The 22,078-nt window shown below is 39.6% G+C and overlaps 1 protein-coding gene and 1 long non-coding RNA gene across 7 annotated transcripts in view; one reads left to right on the forward strand and one right to left on the reverse strand.

Annotated features, from left to right (window-relative positions):
• Positions 1-22,078, reverse strand: part of LOC119647411 (ecdysone-induced protein 74EF) — a 717,970-nt gene that overhangs the window by 103,920 nt on the left and 591,972 nt on the right. For 2 of the 6 annotated variants that reach the window (XM_038048289.1, XM_038048288.1), the window contains exon 2: positions 8,165-8,194. The exons of the other annotated variants lie outside the window; for them this stretch is intronic. In XM_038048289.1, the coding sequence (XP_037904217.1) occupies positions 8,165-8,194 (30 nt within the window). The remainder of the gene's footprint in view (positions 1-8,164; positions 8,195-22,078) is intronic. 6 annotated transcript variants of the gene reach the window in all.
• On the forward strand, positions 11,475-12,999 carry LOC119647413. The gene is made up of 4 exons (XR_005248865.1): positions 11,475-12,399; positions 12,512-12,774; positions 12,834-12,893; positions 12,962-12,999. It is a non-coding gene; the product is annotated as an uncharacterized LOC119647413 (long non-coding RNA).

The raw sequence follows: 22,078 nt of genomic DNA on the forward strand, positions 1-22,078 counted from the left end.
AAAGGAGATAACAATGAGTACTCCATCGATTCTAAAGAAAGATATGTTGTTTTGGGGTCCATACGAAGTAAGACGACTTGATTACAAAATTAAGAAGATTTTCTACTACCGGTCATACCTTAAAAAGATGCAGGACATCTATTCGCTACCACTTTACATGTATGGTTCGAAAATGATGGTTTTTTCAGTAAGAATGACCAGTGGATCTTTGAAACTTTCTTGGCGTCCAGCAGCCTAAGGCAAAGGCGTGTGTGTTAGCTTGTCTACTATAATTCATGCAGAGACCACCAGTAACCACACATGCATATTACAAGGATCTAATTTAACTTGTAATCACTTTAGTATGAAGCTGTCAGGGGAATTATTTTTTTCTTACTAAACGACCCCACGTTGGGCGCCAATTTTCTAAAGTCTTGCATTTCCTTTGAATGATGAATGATTTGCTTCAATTTTTAGACTGAAGTACAAAATACCATTCTTGAACTAATTTCTCATGTGATCCTATCCAATTTAGTTAAAAGGCCCGTCGAAATGGCGGAGAAGACTTAAGATTTTAGAGGGCGATCTTCATTAGACTCGGAGTTTTTTTTTTTGAGGGATCGGAATTAGATTTTTTAGGTGGGGAAAGGGGGGGGGGGGAGGAATATGATTTTCACCAGGGCCAGAATCTTCTGTCTACGAACCTGCATAATTAGATTTCATAAACTTCCTCTATTACCACCAAATGCTCTGTTATTATTTCACTAAAACTGGATTTCTGAAGTCACATCTCTCCTTCTTCCTTGTCTGTTCTTTGAAAACATTCCATAAAAATAATTTTATTCTTTTAAACAAATACATAAATCCAAAGCCGGAAAACTGGCTTCCAGAGTCGATTAACAGTGGGTATTGACGCCAAAGGATCCGATTATAGACGTCGTAATACTGGTGTATGTAATACAGTAGAATCCCCATAATTTACATCGTCAATAGATTGACGACTTGATACGAAATATCGGTTTTACCAATTATCGGGAGTGCAAAATAAAGAAAATTAATTCTGTACAAATTCTGTATGAATTAACCGGAAATATGAATTGTTGATGTACAAATTATCGGGATTCCACTGTACATAGTACATAATTTTACTCGCGACGCTAGAAACACTATTAATTCACATTAGTGTCAAAGGATAAGTTTTTCAACCACCAACTCGAGGCCGGTAATATACGATAGGATCCTGTGGCTATTCTCTGCAGGGTCACCTGTGTTGGTGGCATTGCAGAAGGTGCAGCCAAATCAAGGATTCGCAACCTATCCACCTCCGCTGGGCTGGATAGCCTGACCGTTTCCGAAGCCAGACTATGGGCGTGCCTCTGCACAAACTGCAATAGTTCCTGTTATTCATTCCCCATTGACGCTGTTACGACTTCAGAACTTACTAACGCGTTCCACTGGTTAACGGAAAGCTTCATGATTCGCAAGGTACAGAGTTTAGCCTGCACTGCAGCGATCACCGCCAACAATACCTGAGGCAACTTCTCTCTCATCGCCTCGATGTTGAAGGATCGCGTAAGATGAATATCTGCCAATGGCCTCCGATGGTCTCTTGTCCAAAGCCTTCTTCTACCAGGGACAAAACGTGGCACTTATGGCTTGGCACAGCTTACCAAAATTATAAGCCTAAATGAAATTCTGGTCGTGGACAAGTGTTGAAAAGGTATCTTTCAAAGTTTGCAGCTATATACTGTCCCGTCAAAGGAGGGAATCGCCAACAAATCGAGTTTGATATCCTGTCACCCACACGTATCCAGTGCCGTTGCTATGGGCTCTGTTGAGGGCGCCACTAAAGCCTCCGATATTCAGCGAAGCATAACTTGCAACTGCATGTACTGATGCTCAACTGCATCCAGAGACTCCCAATGAGCCTCTACCTCCTTTTTGTCTAGCGCATTTCAATGTAATCCATTCTCGGCACTGCTTAGGAATTGGAGGGTCGCTCATACATCTTCTATAAAGGTCCAAACCTCAATCCAATAACCGGAACAGTGTCGCTTATTGTAGAAAATTCCTTTATTCTAGGCAGTCACGTTTCTGAAGGCATTATAAAGGGCGTTGGTAAACCCTGTGGTTACTATGAAGAGTAGAACCAAATAGGCTCAATTGAAGTGTGCTCCTTTCTACAATAGTATATGATCACCCAAAAACCAGATTTTACCAAGGAGATATTTTCAATATACTCAATGCAGACCTAACGAGAGAGGAATGGAAAGAAGGGGGATTTCCCGCGCCAGGATTTTCTTCGAGGCTCGGAATAGAAATTTCGATGAGAAAAATCGGTCTGAGCCAACGAAATTCAATGTTCACTATTATCTGGTATTATCTACTGTCCTTGCGCACTGCTGACTTTTCTTAAGATCATATTTACATATACCCTCATTGGTCTAGGTAAGCTTCCACGTCCAGTTGAGAATAAGCGAGTATTTTAAATTGGAAAATGATGGAGATGGCACTAATTGAATGAGTCGTTGAGTCAAACTGAAGTAATACCCCAAGGCGAGCGCAATACAGACCACATTGTCTCCAGGGGTACGGTTATGTTCTTGAAATGAAGTGCTCAAATACGCTTCAAGACGATAGGCAAGGTTTGATTTCCATCATTTGATTTAAGGACCCAGATAATTGCAGGAATTTCTACTTGTAGGATAACAGCGTTAATGGCTTACCAAGGGACTATATTTGGTTCAGGCAAACTAATGGCACTTTCGCTCATAGGCGGAATTCTCCCAAGAGTGTAAAAGTGTTAAGCAAAGCCTTTCTCTAACGTGGTTAACGTTTTCAATAAACTGAGGCGTAGAAACTCTAATGAGGATAGCTTGTCAAAAATATTTTACATAGCTGCGAGCATTTTCTACTGAAAGTCATTTAAGGATATTTCCATCAGCAAAGAGAAAATCGTGACAGTCATCAGGGACTTGGGAGATGGGTACTACCAACAGGATTCAGGGAAGACATACTGAAAATTTGCAGTACGACATACAGAACCGAAGTTTTTGGTCCGGAAGGCGAACCTAATTAGGTTTCCAAGTTCGTGTTAAAGATGAGGCTGAATACGTTTACTGAATTGTCCGAAGAAGACATGATGGGAATGGTAGTAACTTGGTTTGATACTCGAAGCTCGTTAACCACCAGGTGAGCTTTGTTTTATTGATCCATATACATATAATGACAGCTCTGGGTTGCGGATGGCTTAGATACTTTTGAGATTGGAAATTTAGTTCACGTAAATCGATCACACTTTCGAAATCAGAAAATAGGTTACATCCGTCTCTGGCTGGTTTTGTTGACAGTTGGCCAGAGAAAATATGGCTTTGGCACGACACTGATGATGGATTCAAAGAGTTGGACCGGCCGAACAAAAAATGCAGCTTTAGCCTAGCTTAGGCTCAAACTATTGGCGGTTTAAACTTGGATATAATTCGTACCCTTGTCGTGTTTTTTGCGAATATACCATATAAGGGAGCGTTTTCCACCTGTGGCCACTTTCGTTCACGCTGCTCCCAGGGCAGAGGTGAGGCAGCATCCGATGAGTTGCTTTTGCCCTGGATGAAACCGTGAGTCTTTCTTTTTGTATATTTGGGTTTTATGTCCCAAACGAGGGGTCCGCGGACCAAAAAAATGTGAGAGTAAGTTGCTCTCCATTTGGTCCGGTCCAACACCAAGTGCATGTGGACTTAGGAGCCTTCATACCCCAATTAAAAAACCATATTCATACTCCCCTGTTAAAGGTTGCCCTTAGGACTTCATTGCCCCCGAAATTGATAAAAGATAATTGCAAATCGTGTCAGGAAATTTCCACAATGCTTAGTCTCACAAGCGTGAAGAAATAATAAGGGTCATCCCCCAACTTTTTGCGCAAATTTCAAAATAAACCAAAAAAAAATTCCATTGAAACATTGTAACCTTAAAATTAATCTATGATTCCCAGATTTCCTTCGGAAACTTCCGTATAGACAAAATATCATAGCATTCATCATTCATTAACATGTGCTATAAAAATCATCCAATATTTATTTTTCTTGAATTCGATACAATAAAATGAATAAAAATATAAACCGGTCGACCTAAATTTTTCAGTACACATCATCTTATCAATTCGCCATAAACACAAATTTAACCCCGAATCGACTTGACGACGCATTCTGTTCATTAAAGCTCAAAAATAATTCCAAACGTAAACAATAAACATTTTGCAAGAAAAAGAAAAAAAAAGAAACAAATGAGACAAAAAACAAGCCAAGTAAGAAACACGTAAGACTCTTACTTCACATCGAGGACATTTTGTATTATTGAGACTCATTACTACCGACGCTCATGACCTACCCGACAAAAATTCAATTGCAATCTCTTTTGCTCGGCTCTATTTTGATTTTTTTTTTTCCGCGGAATCCTACTTCTCTTGCACCAACACACCAATAGTACTTATCGTATCGAAAACCGTCTCATTGTCAAATATGACGACAAACATTTGGATAAGTTATTGCGGAAATTGCGGCTCGTAGGCCTAGAAGTGCATGGAGTCGAAAAAACAAAAATTTTTCGGTGATTAGGTTGCTTTGATTTATGATAAGACTGAGGTTAGTTTAGGTTTTAGTACAAAATGGCGGGGCGGACAAAGCGTCCAAGATGGCGGCTATGTGAGCCAGTGCAACGCGACTTAACCTCAACGAGTGCAGAAATTTAGCACAAGGATTTCCTTTTCTAGAACAAACACCAGCATTAACGCAAATAATTGTGATGTGAATTTCAAGCAGCAAGCGTGGTACATGACTCAATATTAACAGTTTTTGCTTTTTAGCACAGTCTGTTGAAAAATTTTCGGCACTGAGCTGTTGCGTTGCATCAATGCGAAAGAGAAAAAAACAAAATATGATACCTTCAATCAAGTGTTTACACATAAATATGCACGTACATATGAGGCATCAATGGCAGTAGAATGTACATATGGCGTGGATGATAGCAAGTTTATAAACAAACCTCTAAAAATTTCGAAAGTACAAGGTACGCTCAGTGCGTTTGTGTCGGGGGGTATCAAAAATTATTATCTTTTTTCGAAATGTTAACCTCCATTATTTAAAAATGTATGAAGCACCAGGGATATAGTTGAAAGGTTTAAACTCACAGTTTTACAACCGCATTAACTTTTGTGTTTATGAGACCCTATAATTTGCGGTGAACAGGTATAGTACGAAAGGTGTCCAAAGGTGAGCGGAAAGGCGTTAAAGTGTTATCCTGGCTACCTGTTTGAATTGCACTTGAACCAGATGATTAGCCGAGGATCACCTGTTTTCTGAAAGAGGGCTTATTGTAGGTCTTTTGAGGTCAAGCAAGGAAGAGGTTTTCAGGTGAAAGGAAACCGTAAAATATTATGATTATCCTTATTTACCTAAATGTTTGCCTTTTGTTTGTGGAAAGTGAATTCGTTTTATAGCATTTGAAGATTCAAAGGATTGAGTTAATGTTCTAGACTTGAGGGGATGATAAAGGAGATTAGGAAGTGGCTTGATAAGTGGGATTAGTTGCTTTTGTGTTTACTTCTGTTAAACGTTTAAAGGAAAGGAAGAAAGGAACTAGATTAGCCGGAAATCTATGACTGTTTTAGGGGCGAAAAGATACACGAAAACTGATATTTCCAAAATAGCTAATTAGAAGTTCAATTTCCTTTAATTCATTGGAGACTCATACCTTTTTTGCCTTTTCTTCCTTCCATTTTCCTCTTCAGCGATAAGGGTACAACAACCGGGCAAATACCAGTAACAATTTTTTTGTTTGTAGTATTTTTTTTGTAACCTTTTCTTTGCCTGATTTTTGAAATTACGGAGCCAACTCCCTGTATTTATTCGTGTGGAAAATAAATACGCCACGATTGCCTCTTTAGTTGGGTAACTACGGCCGGATTTAGAGCCTAACTGTCCTGTGGTCAAAAGACCTCATTCCCTGGTCATTCGACCCCAATATTCCATCATTGAATATAAAAATAAAACAAATCTTTTTTGGCTAAAACGTTTTCTATTTCCAGGTCCCGTATTTCGAGGACCAGTTGTCCTCTTCTGATTGTACAAAGCGCGCGGTATAGATGCTTTCAGTAAGTCAGACTATTCAGTTTAATATGATGCTGAAAATCTGTGTAACACAGGCAATTTTGACCCACTATAATTTTGCTAACAATGGTAGGATTTCCACCAAACTTTCCAGTGTGAAGCTTGTGATATTGTAATCTATATTTGTGTAAAATTTTTGTACTTTAAAATGAACTGGAAACTCCAATGAAATTCCAAAATATAAGTATCTACTGAAATTAATTTTATTTGAACAGAGATAGATACAGAAGATATTTTGAGGCATAATCATAATTTTTTTCAGATTTTTTCGGCTCGGTACGACCTTTTTCTAACCCTGCCAGTTTCTAGTTTTGCAATTGATTACAAGACTTCCAACGGAAAATACTAATTGAGACTATGCATTGGAGATAATATTGGGTAGAAAAATGTCTACCGCCCTTTAACACCTGTGGGTAAAAGGCAGATATTAATACAGAAGATATTTTGAGGCATAATCGAAATTTTTTTTAAGATTTTTCGGATCGGTACGACCTCTTTCTAACCCTGTCAGTTTCCAGTTTTGCAATTGATGACAAAACTTCCTACGGAAAATACTAATTGAGACTATGCATTGGAGATTATATTGGGTAAAGAAATGTCTACTGCCCTTTCACACCTGTGGGTAACCCCCCACCACCTGCCCCTCCTTCCTTCAAGTTCGATATTGAACGATATCATTCACATCATCATTACAGTTCCAGTATTTTCACCATAGTTCGCCTCAGCAGGGATCACCGCTTCTGAGAAAAGTGAGTGCGACAGACAGGCAGGCAGACAAACCATGAACCGATTTTATTAAAATTTTGCACCCAAGGAGACCTTGAAATAACTGTTTTTAAAAATAATAAAAAGGTTTTAGTAAAAATAGAAAGATACTTCCATATCTTCGAATTCAATCTTTTTTATTACTTCCCAAAGTTCACTAATTCGTGCAAATCATGATGAATAAACAGAATATTTCTATAAATATCCCAGCTAGCGCTAATCTAACAAAAAAAATTGACTGTTTTTCGCTAGAAATGAAGCGGATTAAACACATGGGAAAATTTCAAAAAACCCAATATAAATAAAAACGATAAAGAGTGCTAACCAATAAATCACTCCATTTCTATGTAATCTTTTAGCTGATATGCGACAAAACGGGTTGCATCTTACTCTAAAGATTTTATTCATTTAAATTCATATCATCTTTTGTCGGTTTTTTTTTTGGGTTTCTAAGATTCACTTTCAGTAAATGAAATGAACATCGAAATAAAGGAGTATGGAGTCTGCATAGAATGGAAATGATGCGGTAATATGGCGACAGATTTCGAATTTTGATTGGTGTTTATGTTTTTTATTGTATCTATTACTGTTTTGATAACATTCAAGCGTTTAAATTATTTCAGTTTCCCATTTTGCACTATTTGCGTGAAGATCTCGGTAGAGGAGGCGCTTTTATCCCGCTGAAATAACTTCATTGCTCCATTGATATTGACGTAGAGATAAGTAACTCAACTATTTTTTATAGTTGAGATGTTTTTCGGGTTTTTACTCAATTTCCAAAAACCGGAAAAATGTAGAAGATTCTCTAAATTTTCGGCTAAAATATTGTTTTTCATTTACCATACACCAGATTTCGGGAACCAACTATTCTCTCCTCTGATGTATCTAAAGAAGTAAGCATGCTGAAGGGAACAGTTGGTTCCCGAAATACGGTATTTGTTAAATAGAAGTACTTCCCTTGTTCAATTTCAACCATCAAAACTATTTTAAATCCACTCAAAATGAAGTTCTCATTGAATAATGTTCGAAAACGGTAAGTGACAAAGTTATCTTCTTTTCCTACCGATGCCTTGCTTTACTCCTATTTTTTCTGTCGAACAGAGAGACTTTCTATATAGGTAGCAGTGACCAGTCGTTCTTGCAGATACATGTGGAATACTAGGTACTATGGCAATCAGTTGTTCTAAAGGATCTGTTGTGTTATAGTCCTTGTAGATAAGAGATACTAAGTAATGAAAAAAGTGAAATTCCAAACTCACTTCTCTTGAAAAGATCCTCGAGATAATTGCCTGAAAATGGAAGGAAAAATCTGCGTATAAGTACACCTTCAATAAGGATATTAATGCTGCATTAAAAACCAAGAAATATCGCTCAATTAATCGGCATTATTAATGAAAGTGCTTAATCTGGAGTGTGTCTATCAGCCAAAGAAACAGAGGACCTTACAATGAAGGAGGAGGTAGATGGTTCCCGAATTTAAGTCTATGGCGGAAAAGCTTCTAATTGTTTTCATTCAGCTTCCCCGAATAATAGGGGTAAATCGGGGACAGAAAAATGGTTTCATGTTGCGCAGTAAAGGATAAATTAGACTTTTTGGGAGTCGAAATCAGTAACTTAATCTCAAATAAAAATCAGTGGAATGTTGTTCCGTTTTTGGCTAAATATTTGATTTTCTTGTCCGTTATTCAGTATTTCGGGAACCATTTGTTCGTTTTTTGTTGGTGCAAGGGGGGATAAATCGGGGACAGAAAAATGGTTTCATGTTGCGCAGTAAAAGATAAATTAGACTTTTTGGGAGTCGAAATTGGTAACTTAATCTCAAATAAAAATCAGTGGAAGGTTGTTCCGTTTTTGGCTAAATATTTGATTTTCTTGTCGTTTATTCAGTATTTCGGGAACCATTTGCTCGTTTTTTTTCTGGCGCAAGATCAGATCTTTACTGAGGAAGGGAACAAGTGCTTCTTGTGGTGTTAAGTTTTTTCTTTTTTTAGTTGAAAAAGAAGTGCTAAATCAATTGAATTTGTACTGAAGGAGAAGACAAATGGTTCCCGAAATGTTGTGTACATGATAAAGTCAAATAATTAAAAAAAAGAAACGAACTATCTTCCACTTAATTTATTTAAAAAAATTGTTCCATATCAAATAACTCCAATTCGCACGGGTTTTAAGGGAGTAAAACTTTAATATGTCCCCCCACAGAGAAGAAAAGTGGATGAAAGGCAAAGGATATTTTCGTAAAATGACCGTAAAAAACTGATTACAGTAAAGTAGGCCTTATATGAATTTTTCATAACTTTTGGAGTCTAAAAATTTAAATCTGAAGTAAAATCGAGAAAATTTAGGCAGATATTGTCAGAATTTCACATTGGCCAATTGGCGCCCAATGTGGGAGCGCTTTCATCTGTTATGAGACCATTTCCTTTTTGGATGGATAAAAGAAGATAATCTTTGTTTACGGAAAGGCCTAGATGGATTCTTTCCTACAGGAGAGGCCTGTAGGTGGTCTATGCAATTCAAATGGAATATATCCCCTATCTTGGCTGGAATCACTGCAACCGTGAGGCGCGTTCACACCCCACAGAGAAGCAAAGAGGATAAAAGGCAAAGGATATTTTCGTAAAATGAGCATAGAAAGCTGCTGATAACAGTAAAGTATGTCAAATATCAATTTCCTATAACCTTTAGAGTATAAAAATTGAAATGTTAAATAAAAGTTAAAAAATTGGAGCAAGTGTTGTCAGAATTTCACATTTTCAAATTGGCGCCCAATGTGGGGATTAGTTTTTTCATCTGCTATGTGAGTGTCCCTTTAGATGGATAAAAGAGGACAATCTTTGTTTATGGAAAGGTCTAGATGGATTCCTTCCCTCTTCTGTGGGTGGTCTATGCAGTTAAATTCGAATATATCCCTTATCTTGGCTGGAATCACGGCAACTGCAAGGGGCGTCCACACCGCAGAGAAGAAAAGTGGAAGAAGGAGCAAAGGATATTTTCGTAAAATGTGTGTAAAAAACTGCTGATTACAGCAAAGTAAGCCAAATATCAATTTCTTATAACTTTCAGATTATAAAAATTGAAATGTTAAGTAAAATTTAAAAAATTTGAGCAGGTGTTGCCAGAATCTCACATTTTCAAATTGGCGCCCAATGTGGGGAATAAGCTCTTTTATCTGTAATGAGACTAATTTCGTTTGGATTCATAAAGGAGGGCAATCTTCGTTTATGGGAAGGTCTAGATGGATTCACCCCCTTCCCCCGGGGGTGGTCTATGCAGTTTAATTTGAATGAATCTTCTATCTTGGATGACATCACGACAATTGCAAGAGGCGTCCACACCCCACAGAGAAGAAAAGAGAATGAAAGGCAAAGGATATTTTGGTAAAATGTCTGTAAAAAACTGCTGATAACAGTAAAGTAAGTCTTAGATCGATCTCCTATAACTTTTGGAGTATAAAAATTGAAATGTTAAGTAAAATTAAAAAAATGAGAGCAGGTGTTGGCAGAATTTCACATTTTCAAATTGGCGCCCAATGTGGGAAATAAGTTCTTTTATTTTTTATGAGACTGTTTCCTTTTTGGATGGATAAAAGAAGACAATCTTTGTTTACGGAAAGGCCTAGAAGAATTATGCTCCCTACCCTCCACCCCCCTCTTCCCTGTGGGTATCTATGCAGTTTAATTGGAATGTATCTTCTATGTTGGATGGAATCACGGCAGCTGCGACGAGTATTAGCAGTTTTTCTTTGTTCGTTCTGTTATGACTATTTTTTCCCCATATTTGACTTTCATTAAGACTGAGATTCAAATTTATTGTCACTAACCCTTATGCTGTGCAAATGATAAAGCCTAGAGCAGGGGAGCAGCACAATGAAGAATATAAACATCCATGACGAACCGAGATTCGAACTCGGGCAGTAATATCGAGAGGCTGACATCACCGTGAAAGGAAGGATTAAATTGCATTTATTTTATGATTTGACATAGATACAACTATCTGAAGTGGAAGAGGAATAATTAGGGAGGGATGGAAAAAGAAGAAGAAGAAGAATTGTTTGCTGCGTCTATCCGCGACAAACCCCCAACTTTTCTTTTATCAGAGATATCTAATGCATTGAAATTGCATTATTCCAGATTGATAAGATAAACGTTACCTTCTAGTGCTTTTCCAAGTACCCACCCACACCTTCAAGCTCTGAACAATTGTTTGGTTTTTCCAGGGTTTACGTTCTAAGCCGTGTAAGTTATCTTTAGATAACCAAATGATAAACATTTGAGTAGCAATTCGATACTATCCGTATAAAAGCCATACAAATCATGGTATCCATGTATGTTTGCATTATTCACCCCCAACAATAAAAAAAAATTGAAGAAGGCAGAAAGTGTAATTTCTCCCCGACTGTTGTTGTTATACCTAATTTGCATGCCGAATCCATTGTTTTTTGTGTATGCGTGAGAGACATCATATAATAATAATATTCTATTGTTTGTGTCACGCGACCAAGAAAGTACTTATAGGCCACATCACGAAAGTGTTTCGCAATGTCTCCACAACGCAATAGCAGGCTCACATGGGGCATCATCAGTTGTCCGTTTGTTCGTTGAAAAGTAGCTTTCCTCCGAACACCAGAGCCACATTACGATGTGCACACAAGCGCAATTTAAATAGTGGCGGAAATCTATCTTCCGTGTGTACATTGGCAAGTTGATAAACCGCGGAGACCAGAGATATACGGCACTGTTTGGTACCGGGTGTACCCCAACACAAAGAGACCCAAGCCAGTCAACCCCCCGCAGCCGGTTTTTCTTTGCCGGTCTAGTGTATTCTGTTCGTGTCTTCTTGGAGCTCGGTTTGAGGAGCATTGGGGAGAGTGTGTGTAGTGCGCGAAAGATTGCCCACGACGGAGACGGAGACGGAGCGCGGTCGTCTATAAATGCCAGCCAGCCTGCCAGCCACAGTTTGTACGATTCGTCTCAAGTTCAAGGTCTTTTAGATAACGCTATCTCTTTTATGTGAACGAATTCGCTCCTATAAACTTGTCCCGTTTTTTGTGTGTACGATGCCTTTTCCGCTTCTCTTCTTATTGTTCTGCTTGTTGTGTGTGTTTTGTTTGGCATTTTTGCATTTCAGGCTTTAATTTCGTTCTCCTTGGACTTCTTCTTGGTGTCCCAGTCTGGCTGTATCTCTACTCCTATTGCCTCACCTTCCCATGTTCCTACGTTACATTCCTTCGCCTGGAACCTGCTTTTCCGGCGATGTATCTTTACGCCGTCGATAACATCAGAATGAGCAACATCAGAAGCTTGTTTTTCCTCACTTTCTTCACTTTCGCATCAGTCCCGCTCTCCATATTGCCTCCTACATACAGCCGATGACCATTTTGGGACATTTTGTAATAATTTATTACGCAAGTGGCTATGTGTGTATGTCTTCCTCTCCAAAACTGGACGCAGAAGCTTAGACACATCGGGAACAGTCGTGGGAAGAAGGAGGTAAGGTATGAGTATCTTTTCCATTTATTAACGTCGATCTTTGGTTCATTAAAGTTCTCTTCTCTTTGTGTTTATTTTCAAAATTTGCGTCTTATATTGGCAACCGGGCATGGGCAGCAATCCACATCTTTGAATTGGCTCAACGACTGCGACTGGAATCCTCCATGTTATGAGGCTGCGGCGGCCGGGGCGGCTAGACGTAATGAGGAATGTAAGAAAAGCCGGAAATGAATTGGCTAAACAAAAATGTCTGAGTTGCGTCGTCGTTGTTATTTTTGGGCCGGTCGTCTCTCGTTAATTGAAAGGGAAGTTTATGGCAGACTTTGTTCGCGTCAGTTCGTCATCGATGTGACCGCTGGCAATGAGACGGGAAATGGGGGGTAATATTTCGCTTTTGAATACAATGAGTTGGATTATGGTGTAATGAGTGTATTTTTAGTTGACTGGAGGTCGCGCGGATGCAATTTCCTAATTCTGATTTATGGCGAGGATTTCAATGGTATGATTTTTGTATTTGATGCTAAGGGAGGTTGAGACTGAATTATGATATGAATATTGATTTTGCAGGATATGGTGCCAAATGCTCTGAAAGGATGGTTCTGATGAAAGCATCATGGCCGATGTCTAGAGCCAGCAGTATGAATGCTCGTTTGCAATGAAGATAATAATAGTAACTGTTGGCGCGACAATCCAATTGCCTCAGGGCCCTGAACCGTGATTTAATGCAGGTGCTCATTCACAGCTGAGTCGACTGATATCCGACATCCAGCCACGACATAAACCCTTTTCCCGACGGTGAGATTTGAACCAGGACCTACTACTACGGGAGTCTAGTGCTCTGACCACTGAGTCATCCGGACGCTGCATCTAAGATAGTCCATAGAAATGGGGGCTCTGATTGTGTACACCAAATCAAATCGATCCTTAATAGCCCCTCGATCCCCCTTTCTAAAAGGGAGACTATTTCGCCCATTAATGTTTGTTTAAAATTTATGAAGCTGATAGCACTTGTTCTTTGAAAGTTTACTTACAAAATGGCACGAAATGCGCTCTATCTGCCACTATCATCTAATAGTAACAATACAACACTAGACCCGCTGAAGGGGTTCACAAAAACCTTTGTTTTTAACGCAACAGTGTTGTCAGAATTTAACATTTTCAAATTGGCGCCCAATGTGGGAAATTATCTTCTTCATTTGTAATGAGGCTGATTCCGTTTAGATGGATAAAAGAGGACAATCTTTGTTTACGGAAAGGCCTAGATGGATTGTGATCCCCCCTCCCTCTCCCCTATTTGCCACTATCATCTAATAGCAACAATACATCACTAGACCCGCTGAGGGGGTGCACAAGAACCTTCGCTTTCAACGCAACAAGTAATCGCAAATTCGATGCGTGCGCCGCTTGGCTACGGCGTCCCATAAAAGCAGCTTTTGCAGTCAAACAATGCGCCAGCAAAGCCTACAACTTAGAGAGGTAGGTCATGGACTATGCCGCCATTATCGCTCGCATTAATTCCAATTCCAAAATAAAACGAAACAAACTACATAAAACGTACACATACAACATCATCGTTTTCGTATTCAATTTTGTTATTTTATTCAAGCATTGTGCGATACGATGTGTAAAGAGTCGATGGAGCTTAAGCGCAAATTGTTGGAGCTGCTGTATCCGGCCGTAAAGCTATCGACGTAGCCATTGCCGCATTAGCTTCTGCCACGAATAGTGTGTGGAATTTCTCGAAATTATGTAAGATACAGCACATTGCATGCTGGGCTATCTGAGAAATGGCGCTAATACCGGCTCCACGGCTGCCATCTTTCATAGTAAAGATTCGGATTTACTGAAGCGTGGCATTATCTCCTTCGCAAGCCAGGCCACCTCCTTCTTTTTGCAATTGCTTCTATTTTGGCAAAAACAATTTATTTTTGAACCATTCCAAAATAATACTCCGCATCCGCGACCGTCAATTTTTAGCAGCTATCAGTGGATATTGAGAGGCACGGTGAGGGTTCAGGGGAAGGCGTGGGACGCCACCGCGGGGAACATACATAGATTTCATGAATCTTACAATGAGAATAAGATATTTATCCGGGAAAATTATGTTGGCTGAATCAATGTGGGGAGTTCCGAGAAAGTTTCCATGATGTTGATAATGTTCAGAGCACGGGGCTAAAATCTGAGAGGAGGCTGAAGAGCGGAAAATGGATCCAAAATTGACTAAGATGAAATATACCTCCAGGACTTCGCGGGAGGATGAACTTCCTGTTTGGATAATTCAAATCATCCTCTCGTTCGTCCTTCTTCACTTGTTTGATAATATGATGCAGGTTAGCAGGAATAGAGTCCTTTTCCCGGCCGACTGGATTCCAACCAAATTCATGAATTATTTTCGAATGACGCAAAGATTAGGATGAAATCTTTTTTTCTTTATGTATCTAAAGACAGTAAACAACGGTTCAAGGTCAATCTAGGTTGAATTTCTACATTCTCTCTCCACAATCGAGATACAATTAATTCTGCAGACTCTGTCACCGTTTCAAGAAATAGATAAAGAAGTTTGGCGAGAGACAGGAATCTATCTATTCTCAAAACTTGAATCATTCCACGTACAATGTATAGAGATGTACATAAAAACTTTTATTTGTCGCATCTATGATAGTGTGTTTGTAATTTATTTATTTTTTTCGCGTTTATTATGTGATAAATTTAATAAACGGCACGTGTTTGACTGACGTATGGGTTCAATAAACCCCTTAAAGCTCAAAATAACACTTTATAGAACGCCCCTTATGAAACACGGTAGAATGAGGAAAAGCATCATTTCCTGACAGTTGCGGTATGCGTGATATTGATACAATTGGTTATTTTCTGTGAAAAAAAAATAGGTGAAAAGATCGCGGATGCTGTGTTTAGTTAGTATCTTTTGAAGGTGTGTTGGGGTTGTTTATTGCTATATGAATGCTGCCGGGTTATCTTAGAAAATCCCTTTATTAAGTTTCGTTTGAGAATAGCAGCTGATTGATGGAAAGACAATGGGAAACGGGCTGTATTCCTAGAACTATAGGAAACGAGCTTGATTCCTGGAACTTTAGGTATTCTACACAAAGAATGTTGGCGAAAATGGGCCCTTTTCAGTTAGTGGCAGCTAATATCTGTACCATAAAAAGGATTTCAATGAACGTCTAAAATTTTGGCCAATGTCGTCCGTCCTATCGCACTCTATGGTTCTGAGTGTTGGCTGACTATAAAAGACAATGAACGACGTCATGCGGTAATGGAGATGAGGATGTTGTGTTAAACTACTGGCGTGACAGGTTTTGATCATATCCGAAATGACGATATACGCGATCGATATGGGGTTGTACCGATCGTGGAAAAACTGCGACAGAAGCGTCTTCGATGCCATGTAATTCGCACTAACGAGAATTCACTTGCCAAAATTGGTTGGAGCGTTGAAGTCAATGGTAGGCGACCAAAAGGCCGACCGAAACAAAGGTGGGTTGATACGCTGGATGGGGATTTAATAGTCTCGCGGTTGCATGGATTCCAGGTATTTGGCAGAAATAGAAGGCGAAATCGATCACGACGAGCGGGGAAGGGGGGGGGGGGCTATACGAGCAGGGATCCAACTTTGTTTTTTGCAAAAATTGGGAAATATTGGTAGATTGCTTCCCTGCAAATAAAAGTTGACTGCTGAGTAAACATTTACCAAGGAATGCAAGTTGGAGTTAGTTCGAACCGCGATAAAATTTCACGACGATCACCACTCTCAACCGCTTCAAAATCGGGCTATTTGGACGCCGAAACGGCAGGGTTCAGCTTTGAACCCCAGGAGAAGGGGGACATGGAGGGAGAATTTGGAGGACATATCTCTTCAACCCCGTTCAAAAAACGTGCTGGCTGTCCTCTTTAAAAGATGATGGCGTCTCAAAGAGGGAGAAAGTATTTTCCTACCATGTTAAATTGGTAATCTCTGGGGAGAGGGAATAAGGAAGGTATGCGTGAGGAAGACTTCCTGTCTTGATGAAGGCCACCCTCTACCTCCTTACAAAATTACGGCGCCCCTACTATTTTGATACCATTAATAAGCTTATTGGTGTAGCAATTATCGCCACGATTTTCAAGGCGACTTGGCCCCCATTCCCCTCCAAAATAGAGGACCAGATATGAGAAAATCAGTTATGAAAACTGTCTGTTGTTGTTTGGAGTAGAAGCTCCAGACATCCTGGTTTTGTGCCGAGCTCTACCAATTAGATATCCCCAAAAACCGGTCGAGTGTCCTAGCCTACACCATGGTTTCATCTGAGGTAGGGTCTGCCACGTAGCCTTTCATATTATATTTGAAATAGATACGTTTTGCTTAGAATTAATTTACTAATTTTCCAGGAAAACATGCTTTAAACAAATTAGCCCATTACCTGCTTTACATTAAAGTTTCCTCAAGAAATATCACAGCAATTGAAACCCACCTGAAATGTTTCATCGGCGGAGCCCGAAATCCCCACGCATTCTAAATACTTAAAAAGATATCCAACTCGCCAGTACGACCACATAAGCTGAAATCATGACCTTGACCTTAAACTTTTCCCTTTTGGTTACAGCGGCCAACCTGGGAAAATTATTTTCTCCGAAATAATTTCCATAAATTCGTTCTAAGTATTGCCGGAGCAAAAAGACAGAGAAAGGAAGAAGTTGGAGTCATTAACATTTCTCGAAGGCTCTCCCACTCTCAGGCTCCACTTTCCTTACAACAAGGAGGCATTTTATGTGGCCCTGGGGCTGCTATAGCGGAAGTTTGTTATTTCTATACTTCAAACAGTCACGCAATTTAGGAAGCTATTCTAGAGGCTCTTCCCTGTCTCTCGTTTATCTTGGTCACCCCAATAGCTAGCTGGGCTCCCACACCCTCTTGGGAAAAAAAACCGTCTACAAACTAGAGGAATAACAAACATTATCCGGCATCTAGGAGCGGCGTGAAAAATTGATACGAATTTCCATAAGAAAACAAAGCCACCTGAATCGGGGAAAGGGTGATAAGTTGTGGGGTGCGGTTTATTCTTACAGCCAGACTATCATTCTCTCTTTTTGTTGGATTTTCTTTAAATTGTATGTCGGCACTAAATATATGTGAACTGACGCGAGAACATATATGTGTGCGGGGAAAAAGCCGGTGAAAGTGATGAGAGGAAAATCGATAAATCGGCAAAGTTGTAATGTCGCTAGGCTAAGGTAGAAATTTTGTGGCTCGTTAGATTTCAGTACTCGCGAAGTTAGGGAAGGAGTAATAACGCAGAAGGGATATGCTAGGATAGGAGCTCGAAGTTTTTCAAAGGCGAATTAGGAAAACGGAGCTGAATTTTTCTTGGAGAAACTTCGGAACTCAAATTGACCGGGAAGTGAGTTATCATAAATTCATAAATAGAACTTTCTTGGAAGTCTTACCCAATCTGGGTAGCAAGGAGCGACAAATCCCGGCCTACTGAAGACTCTATCGGATTCCAACCTAGAGTTGCCTAAGCGTCTACATCGTGATTAATCTTTCCTGCCCTTGTATTTCCCATAGACGCTCGGGAGCTAACAACTAACCCTCCTAACGCTGAAATTGCATTTCACGTAGCCATCATTCGGACGACCGAAAGTAAAACGGAAAAGCCCATATATATGCTCAACGAAAAACAATGTTAACTAGGTCATGAATTTTTCGTTGTTGTATTCCTATTGCTTCCGTTGCTGTTGCTATTCACGCATTACTCAGTGAATGTGTGGTATGGTGCTGTGGCGATGAGTTCTCCTTCTACTCCTCTGGCTCAAGAACACATCACCTTTCGGGTCTATCTTCGTTGGGATTGGGTTTGGTCTGCCTCACCTCCGAATCCCTGCCGGGCCTAAATATATGTTTAGTTGGTGTTTAGGGTCGGCAGTCTAGTCTAGGTTTAATGCGATAGGCTCAAAGTGATCCCAGTCAAGGGGTCCATGCATGTGTGTGCGTGCTGTCGGCTACATTGATTTTCACCCTAGGCGACGGGACTCTCACCATCAGTTGATTCGTAGCGACATTCTACTTCCCTTTTCCCGGCAAGGATGCGGCCTAACAAATACGAAAAGGAAAGTTCCTTTGTCGTTGATATCCAGCCTGTTTATACATTGACAGCGTAAGCGAATGTACTGTGCGTCTACATAGAATTGAGCACGTAGCAGTCGCAGGTAGGCCTGTTTCGTTATTCGTTTGAAGGATTTCCCCTTTCAGAGTGTTGTGTGCCGGCGGAATTGTGTGCTGCCTTGTTCGGGGCTTTGAAGAAGGGAGGCTCATATCAGCTGATTTTTCACCACCTACTTTCACTCAAAAAGGATGTGCATGGCTATAGGCTAGGGGAAAGGAAAAAGAAAAGTCTTTTCAGTGAAAACTCCAATCCCTCATCCCTTTCCGAAAGATAAGGGTAAAATATGAGGCGGACAGATCCAGTAGTGAGTTTACTGACGGTAGAAAGGATTTCCTGGTATTCAAGGACATTTCCTACTTTTCATTTCAATACAGGATGCGATTGGGTGGGGGGTTGGTGGCTGCCTCAGGAACTCTAGTTTTACCATCCAACATTTTCCACCTCATCCCGCTCCCCGACTCTACCGGCGCTACAGACGATGTAGACATTGTCGCTGCTGCTGCTGCTGTTGCTGCCCTCGTCCTGTCGTTGTTGTTTCTGTGCTGCCGTTTCTCGTATCGATTGCTTGTTGCCCTGATTCGCCACAATTCATCAACATTTTTTTTTTGCTTTTTTTTTTCTTGGGGGGTAAAATCCTGATGGCTGACGGCGACAGCGAAAGTAATGACAATATATTCTTGGTAGTCTCAATCGAGTAGGAAGTTTTCCGATTTACAGCTACTTTTACTTTTAGGTGAACAAGTGAGTGGGAGAATTAGATTTTCAGAGAAAGGTACAGAGAATTTTCAGCTAAGTGAGGCCAATGTAATTCTTGTGAAGCTATTTCCATGTAAATTCATGGATGAGTTATGTTTTTCTATGCGTGGAAGTCATATAAGTCACATTAGTCGAAAATAAGTGATATAGACAGGAACGAGACATAGGAGACGGTTTTGTGGTTTTATTGGTAAGGGGGATGAAGTGGCGGTTTGACGTTTGGGTTTTTTTTCGAGGGCAGGGTTAGTTAAGGAGATTTCTTGATTCATTGATGACTAATCCTTGAGAGTTAAAGGTGGAAGTGGATTTGAGATTGTTTGGTATGGTAATTTGGTTTTGTGTTTGGGTTGTTGGGAGAGACAAGGTCCCCGATGAAGTTATTAATAACAAAGAAGCGAAAAGTTTAATGAAGAGCAAGTTTAAAAGGCGACATGAAATGTCAATGCATACATTATGGATGTAACATTTAAATGCTGAATTTTGAATGAATTGGAAACTGAAAATTATTGATCTAGGGATGTCTCTTTGGTTGAGTGAATTTAGGGTCAGGCTCCCGCTCTCATTGCCCTCGGTTCCAATCCCGGTATTCATCTTTTGTTTGTCTCTGTCATCAACATCTAAACATCACTTCCTCGGTTTGAATCCCGGCATTCATCTTTGTGCTTGTCTCGCTCATCAAGACACAGTTTTGAGAGTGAAACGAAAGTACAATCTCGTTGAAAATAAAGTTGGAAAAAATAAACAACAGGAAGGGGGAGACTGTTTGGATGGTACCGAACTTTCTGCAATGTGGTTTATAAGAGACTGACCGTCCTGCAGAGTCAGACTGAACTCCCTCATGAGAAAGTAATCTACATCATGAAATGTAGGAAGCCAAAAATACTGTCAAAGTGGAAGTCGGTGAACACACGGTTGTTCCTAACTTTACAGTGTCAAATGACGCCAAACTAAACTCCAGAGGATATCTAAAGAATCCGTTTGTTGAAAGCGAACGGTGATATCGCGGAATTCGCTGGAATGTTGGCGGGCCAAAACATAACCGGAGTTTGCTCACGTCTGGGGTGTTCCGACTCTTTCTGCACCCGTCACCTTTTTGAAGCCTTTGGGAGTAGAGTCGTTTGCAAACTCAGAGAATTTTTCAACGGGAAATGAATGTATAACCTCATCCCTAACATTGGGGGATGCTTCGATCGGAAATATCAAGTTGTCTACTTTTCCACAGGATACTGTGGTTTCCGATTGGTGTATCCCCAGATAGCCGTGAATGCAATAGGTTTGCAGAAGATTTTGAACATCTCCTCTTTTACCGCCCGAAATTGGGGGGGGGGGGGGGGGGGTACCTGAGAAGTATAATTGGAAAGATGTTTATGTCAAAGGAGAACTGACTCCAAGTTGCTTCTGTCGAGGTTGCTAGCAAAAAGGATTATATCTTCCGGCCGGGGTTAGCTCCCACTCAGAAGGTGAATAAAACCGAGGCTTGATCAAACAGAAACCTGCCATTCCACAGGTCGCCTGATCTTTGGACACCATCCAACCCAAACTGCAATCCTTTTTCTTACTATGTGTGAGGCATAGCCGAAGCAAAGACCCCAATCCAAAATCCGATAGCACCGAGAATATCCAGAATGCCGTCATTTCTGAAGTTAGACCAATATAGGTAGAAGAGGAGCTAATTCTGCATGTAGTTATCTCCGGTCTAAGTTTGAGCAAATCATCGAAGTTAGCGTCAGCTTATCATTACCAACGGCATAACAACTGGTGTTCGGTCTAGGCCTGCCTTGGTAAGAAAACCCGAGGTTCACCATATTGATGACAACAGGAGGCTGATCCAATTGTGTAGTTTGACACAAACGGGTTGATTACGTTTGTTGTTGCATTTGAACTCATTTTTTTCAGATACTTGCTAGCTCTCTCTCTGCATAATGACAATTTCTAAAGCAGACGTTTTACCCCTAATTTTCGGTGTAGGAAAATTCTAATTTGTATTCAATGCTATCAAATGTCGTCCGCTAAAACAATAGTTTTCAAACGAATTTTCCTGATGACCCATCATTAAGTATCATTTGTTTTTCTCTGCAAAATAGAACTTTCACTTTCAGACTCAAGGTCACATAAGCTCAGTGATTTTTTGAAAAGTATTTAGTGTGGTATTGCGAATCATCAGTTATATAAATAATAGATGAGGTAAAAATACACATTTTAATAGCTCAATTGGTAAACATCAAAATGTATCTTACTTTCAAATAGTACAGCAACTATCGACGGATCTATTATCGTCATTTGCTTTTATCAAAAACAGGAAGATGAAAAATTATATTTATTTTTAATGAATCTCAGTTCATATCATTTCCGCATTGTAATCCAAAATATATTTGGGGAACCATTAATGGTTTCCTATTTTTAGATTATGAACAATCAAAGCGTGGCGTATGACATATGAAAATTAACTTCTGGAATTCATTCATTTTATCAGAATTAACACTATATCAGCTCAAAAGTTCTTGAAATGAAATATTTGGATTAAGTTCGTGAATATTTCTAGGGCAATAATTTCAATTTGAATAATTTTATGAATTTTAATAATTTTAAGATTTTTAATAATATTTAATTTAATTTTTAATAAAATTGGATATTTTTTATATTTATTTTTAGCTTTTGTTCTGGTTGGAAGCGGAGACATCCCTAATAATATTAATACAATATTTAATAATACAATATAGCATTTAATATTTTAATTATCATTTTATCATTTTAAAATTGGAAT

This window comes from Hermetia illucens, chromosome 2 (assembly GCF_905115235.1).
Source record: "Hermetia illucens chromosome 2, iHerIll2.2.curated.20191125, whole genome shotgun sequence".
NCBI lineage: Eukaryota > Metazoa > Arthropoda > Insecta > Diptera > Stratiomyidae > Hermetia > Hermetia illucens.